The sequence below is a fragment of the Leopardus geoffroyi genome, chromosome C1, assembly GCF_018350155.1.
Source record: "Leopardus geoffroyi isolate Oge1 chromosome C1, O.geoffroyi_Oge1_pat1.0, whole genome shotgun sequence".
Lineage (NCBI taxonomy): Eukaryota > Metazoa > Chordata > Mammalia > Carnivora > Felidae > Leopardus > Leopardus geoffroyi.
The window spans coordinates 110,952,999-110,958,998 of record NC_059328.1 but is presented as its reverse complement, the minus strand read 5'-3'; the positions used below and the strand labels follow the sequence as shown (position 1 = coordinate 110,958,998).

The 6,000-nt window shown below is 44.4% G+C and overlaps 1 protein-coding gene across 2 annotated transcripts in view; it reads left to right on the top strand.

Moving 5' to 3' along the window:
- The first annotated feature begins 1,863 nt into the window (after positions 1 to 1,863).
- UGGT1 (UDP-glucose glycoprotein glucosyltransferase 1) overlaps positions 1,864 to 6,000 on the top strand; it is a 112,463-nt gene continuing 108,326 nt past the window's right edge. Inside the window, exon 1 of one of the 2 annotated variants that reach the window (XM_045479344.1) lies at positions 1,864 to 2,085. In XM_045479344.1, coding sequence (XP_045335300.1) covers positions 2,028 to 2,085 — 58 coding nt within the window. In that variant the 5' untranslated portion in view covers positions 1,864 to 2,027. The remainder of the gene's footprint in view (positions 2,086 to 6,000) is intronic. The other variant, XM_045479345.1, reaches the window with a different exon arrangement.

The window sequence follows — 6,000 nt, the reverse complement described above, 5'->3', positions numbered from 1 at the left end:
GGTGGGGCATGCTGCATAAATCGGATGGCCCTGAGTGTTTCTGTTGCTACAGTGCAGGGGCACAGACCTATTAAAAGACTGAGGCCTCATCATAGGATTACAGAACAGATTACAGAATGCTTGCCCTCTCCTTAGTCTTACCACCACATCAACAGGGCTCCTGGGTAATAATGTGGTTTACAGCTAACAGAACTATAATGATCAGACTCTACTTAAGATGCCATTTCTAGGGAAACCCAAAAATAACAAGAGGAGAGAAAAACAAGGACACTGGAGGACATGGAGGTCTCTGACATGCACAGCTATGGCAAACAGTAAACACAGCTAACTGCTGGCCAGAAAAACACAAAAGTTCACACTGAGGCCTATTTACCTCATTTCTTTTTACCCAGTACATCATGTATGGGTTTTAAGCAAAAGTTACAGGCATACAGGCAGATATTGTGCAATTTTCACAATGGGATCTTTAAAGTAACAAGCCAAGGGCTCTAACGGAAAAAGTGGACAATATGCAAGAACTTCTGTGTCCTCATAAGATGTAAAGGCAAGTGGTGCCTGAGTGGCTCAGTTAGTTGAGTGTCAGACTTGGGCTCAGGTCATGATCTTGGAGTTTGAGTTTGAGCCCTGCATTGGTCTTTGTGCTGACAGCTGAGTCTGGAGTCTGCTTCAGATTCTGTGTCTCCCTCTCTCTGCCCCTTCCCTGCTTGTGCTCTCTCACTTTCTCTCAAAAAGAAGTAAGTTTAAAAAAAAAAAAAAAAAAGATGGAAGGGCAAGGGAGCTCTCTGGGGTCTCTTTCTGTAAGGGCACTAACCCCATTCAGGAGGGCCCCACTCTCATGACCTAATCACCTCCCCAAAGCCTCACCTCTAAATGCTATCACACTGACAGTCAGGTTTTACTGTATAAATTTGAGAAGGACACAAATATGCAGTCCATAGCAGATGGTGAAAAGATCAGTGATCTATTAGGGATTTGGGGGAAAATTGTAGAGGTGAAGTGAGGAAGTAGGTTCTTATTTTTCATTAATCTTTAAAATTTATGATTTCCCCCTTCTAGATAGATTTGATTTTTAAATATTTTATTTTATTAAAAAAATTTTTTTTAAAATGTTTATTCATTTTTGAGAGAGAGAGAGAGAGACAGACAGAGTGCTGGCAGGGAGGGGCAGAGAGAGAGGGAGGCACAGAATTCCAAGCAGGTTTCAGACCCCAAACTGTCAGCACAGAGCCGGAAGTGGGGCTGAAGCTCAGCACCCTGAGGTCAAGACCCGACCCCACGACCGAGGCTTAACCGACTGAGGTACCCAGGCGTCCCTACAGAAATTTTTGCACAGCGATTTATATTGGGCAAAAAAAATTTTTTTCCAAAAAAAAAAAAAAAAAAAAAAAGTAAGCAAATTGCCACTGCCAGTATAATCTAAGCTAAATCGTCTCATAAAACTTAAAAAGTTTTCCTTTTCCCACGCTCCCAGGAATGATAGTTATCAAAATTTAGGGGTTACGATAGTCTAAGATGCCCAGAAACATTAAGAAATTTTGTGCTTTAGTTGTGCAGCAGTGCTTTTAATATAAGGGTTTAAGGAAGTAGCTTCTGAAGCTCCCCAAAGTCCAGGTCGGAAAAAAGGCTGAAACCCCTATTCGGCTTCACCAGCTGGTACAGCTTTGGGTCTCAGCTGTCGGCTCCTAGTCCCACTCCCCAGACCGTAAAAGTGCTCTCTTCCCTGCCACACTGCACAGCCAGAGAAAGGAGGGAGGCGGAGACTCCTCGGATACAAGATGGCGACCATACGACGCTCTAGGCTGCCCCAGCCGCGACTCGGTAGCCGGAAGTCCTCCGGCTCTCGCCAGTAGGAAGCGGAAGTAAAAAGGCAGTAGGCAGCTGGGTTATTGCTTTGCGAGACCGGCTTGTGAGGGGAGCCGCGGGAAAGGCGCGTGTCGGCCGCTCACTGGCGCAGCCGCTGCCGCCGCCGTCACCGCCCCGCCCCGGCGTTGTCGCTGACATCGTCGCGGACGAAGCGTGGCCCCAGCATGGGCAGGAAGGGGGACGCGAGCGGCGCGTGTGCCGCGGCTGCGCGGCCGGTGACAGGTACCCCTGGCGTGGCGTGGGGAGGTCTCGTGGACGGGGACAGGGTCTGGGACGTGAGGCGACCTCGTGCCCTGGTCACCTTGAGCTTCCGCTTCTTCCCTGACTCAGTTTCTCCTTCTGTGTACCAGTTCTCCCCCTATTTGTGAGTCCTCCGATTTGCCCTCACTGGTCTTACGGGCAAAGTATAGTTTCTGCGAGAGTGGCCGCGGACTCTCTTGTAGCCCTTTTTGAGCCTTTACTGAAGAGCTTTGAGATCCGTGTGCCCAAGTGCAGAAGGAGGTGGGGGAAGTGCCCTAACTTGAGTTTGGACCACGTCTGACCCTAAGTAGGTTGAGAACCAGCAGTTTGCAGGACTCTGATTGGAGAACAACTTGATCTTTTTGTAGATTTCTGTTTTTTCCCTAAAATGAATCAGGGTGATGCATACTGGTTGCCATTTTCATTTAAGTACGAGGATCTGTTGGCTGGTAATTGGATAATTCGGTTTCACTTTTCGTGTGGGACCTGCCAGAAGATCTGCGTACATCGCCAATAAGTTATGGATGTGAACTGTTCTCCGTTGGGCAAAACCTCTAGATTGTTTTGCATTTCTTGCCAGATTTGAGAACTAGCATATTATGTTCATTTGAAGTCTGGGGGTCTTACTGTGCGATACTATATTGGAAATATTCATCAAGCACTTGCTAGCCAGTTTTAGTATGATGTTTGAAGACATTTAAAATAGTTATTTAAGGCCACAAAATAAGGGATGATGGTAGCCTTTCCACTTGACCTGCTTTAGACAAACTTAGTTGGCACTCATTTTTATTAAAGGAAATAAACATTGCGTTGTATAGTTGTGTGGCAGTTGTACAATGCACGCTTACCTTGAGGGGAAGAAATTGAACTATGTAGAAAATTCTTTTAGGTTTTTTTCTGCAGTTACCTGTGATCATTTTCATATCAGATGTATAGTAACTACTTTTATCAAAAATTAGCAAATGGTTTTGCTAATAGCTATAAATACATATTAACTTTAATTATTTGAGAAGTAAAATTATTTCTTGAGGGGTCGTTCCTAGTATTTTTCTCAGTGTTAATCTTGTATGTTGATGCTCAGATGGCTATCTATAAACTTGCAAGGTGCAAGTTGGTTTTTTAAGAGATTGTCAGCTATTATCTTCAGTTTAGAAATGGAAAAAGAAAAAGTTGGTGATTTATAATTTTATGCCTCTTTTTTCCAAAAAGTGAAAAGTGTTTGGGGCGCCTGGGTGGCTCAGTCGGTTAAGTGTCCAACTTCGGCTCAGGTCACGATCTCGCAGTGAGTTAGTTCGAGTCCTGGGTCGGGCTCTGTGCTGACAGCTCAGAGCCTGGAGCCTGCTTCGGATTCTGTGTCTCCTTCTCTCTCTGCCCCTCCCTGACTTGTGCTCTGTCTGTCTCTCTCAAAAATAAATAAATGTAAAAAAAAAGTGAAAAGTGTTTGCCAAACTGCAATTTTTATTAATATTTCCAAAATTTTACTGTAGGTCAGTGAGCAAGAGATAGTCATTGAACTAAGGAAGCTGGGCCACGGACTAGATCTTACAGATATAACATTTGCACCTAGGACTTATTAAAGAATGTTTTTAATTTACCCATTTTGCTACAAGCATTATGCCTGTGATCATGGAGTGCCACCTTGGGATTCTGACAACGATTATTTCTTAGACTGTTCATATTTATAAGCAACATTTAAGGACCACTAGGATCGGAGTGTAAGATTCTCATAAAATGAAGGCATTCTCAAACAAAAGGCCGCTTCTGTGAAGCTCTTACTTCTGCTTCTCTAAACAGTCTTTTCTTGTGGTTTTACCTGTTGCATCTAGGCTGCGGGGTCTGGGTAGGAAAGCTCTTCTTTAGTGGCCACTTTCCTCTGTCACCTCCAGCGGTGCTATACCTTGCCCCAAGAACTGTCTCTGTTTTTCGAACAATTCAAGGGGAACGCTGGGCGAGTCTTGGTGCGTAGAATTTTCATTTTAATCTTTAAGTCCTAAGCATCTTTCCTCTTGGTATCAAACTCCTTTCTTTCTATTTGCTTTCATTCATCCTTTAATGAAGACTTTGTTTATTTCATTCTGAGCACCTCCTGTGTTCCAGGCATTATGCTAGGCATTTGACCCTGACAAACAAAATTCCCTGCTTTTTTTTTTTTTAATTTATTTTGAGAGAGAGAGAGAGCACAAGCAGGGGAGGAACATAGGGAGGGAGGGCGGGAGGGAGGGAGAGAGGAGAGAGTGCGAGTGCACAAGCAGGGGAGGAGGAACATAGGGAGGAAGAGAGAGAGAGAAAGAGAGAGAGAGAGAGAGAGAGAGAGAATATCTCAAGCAGGCTCCTCACTGTGATCCCAGAGCCCGATGCAAGACTCAAACTCCTGAACCGCGAGATCATGACCTGAGTGGAAATCAAGAGTTGGTCACCCAACGGGCTGAACCACCCAGGTGCCCCCCAAATTCCCTGCTCTTGAGGAGCTCACATTCCATCCCCAAAGCCAGCCTGAATACAGATCTGTCAGGCTGGTTGGTCACTTCTCTTGGGTCCCAGCTTCAGGCTGGCATGCTTGGTTTTGGTTTGAAACTGTGCCTTTCTCAGCCACCTGTATCCCAAGGTCTCTGTCCCTAGAAAGTCCTTGGACTTGCCTTGGTTCTCACAAGAAAGCTTTTTGCTTAGTTTGGTTCTGCACAGTATGAATTCTTACCCTTCCAAAGCTAGGGAACCGGGGGAGATAACATGGTATTGTAGAACTTAAAAACAGGCAGATGTGGGTTCCAAGCATTGCTATTTATTAGTTGGGCAAGTTACTTGGCTTCTCCAAGCTTCCATTTTCTTATTTTTAAAGGTGAAATTATAGTGTTTCACCCATTATGCAGCATAGTTATGGAATATCTGCTGTTTGCCAGGTGATGTGCTATTTGCTGTGGTGAACAAAATAGACATGGCAACCACCCTCCAGGAGCTGCAGTCTCCTGGATAAGTTGTGTGGAAGGACTAGAAGTCATGGTGTATGCAAAGCACCTGACACAGTGCTTGGCCCAGAGCAATTGGTCGGTAATGGCTAATGTTTCCTCAGGGACCTTTTGTCACTTCCAGTTCCCTCACCACTCTATGCATGAAGCCTGCCTGGGTTACTGACAGTGTTTCAATTTCCTGTCCACGGTCACCTCTTTGGGACAGCACATGTAGGCCCCTTCAGGAAAAATTGTAAACATACCAGTACTGCTTGAACGTAGTTCATATATTGTCTCCAGTTTAGACATTTTGTGACTTTTGGGGATGATTTTTTCCCCCTAATCACAGAATATATATTTCCAATTTTTTGAGACCATGCAGTAACGATGATGTGATCTTATTCTATAGTTTAGAAGGTGGTTTCTTTTCCTTATAAGAACATGTTTTACTAGAACGGTTAATTCTGCTATAGTACTTGGCACTTCATGAAGTGACTTTCATGTCGCTTTTTCATTCTCACAGTGTCCAAGTGCGGTAGATACTGATATTCCTATTTCAGAGTCTGGGAGAAGGGCCAGAGATGTTACTAGGGGACTTGCTTATGGTTAAACTGCTAGTAAGTAGCAAAGTCAGTAATTGAAGTAAGTCCCTAACTCTAAACGGTTCTCTCTTTTTCCCAACCATGTTTTTCCGTCATGCAGAGCAGGATTCTGAGGCTGCAGTCTGTGGACCAGTAGGGGAGGGTGTCTAAGAGTTTTTGAGTGGTCTGAAATTGTATCTAAAAGTTTGCATCCTTGCTTGCTCCTCTGCAGGAAATGTCAGTAACTTTTGCTACATTCTGAAAGTCCCCTCCCCAAAATCACTGCTAGCAGGTTTCAGTGTTGGGGGTCTAGTTTGGTTAGCTCTAGTCTTTGCAAATTTTGTGGGTTTTTTTTTTTTAATGCTTATTTA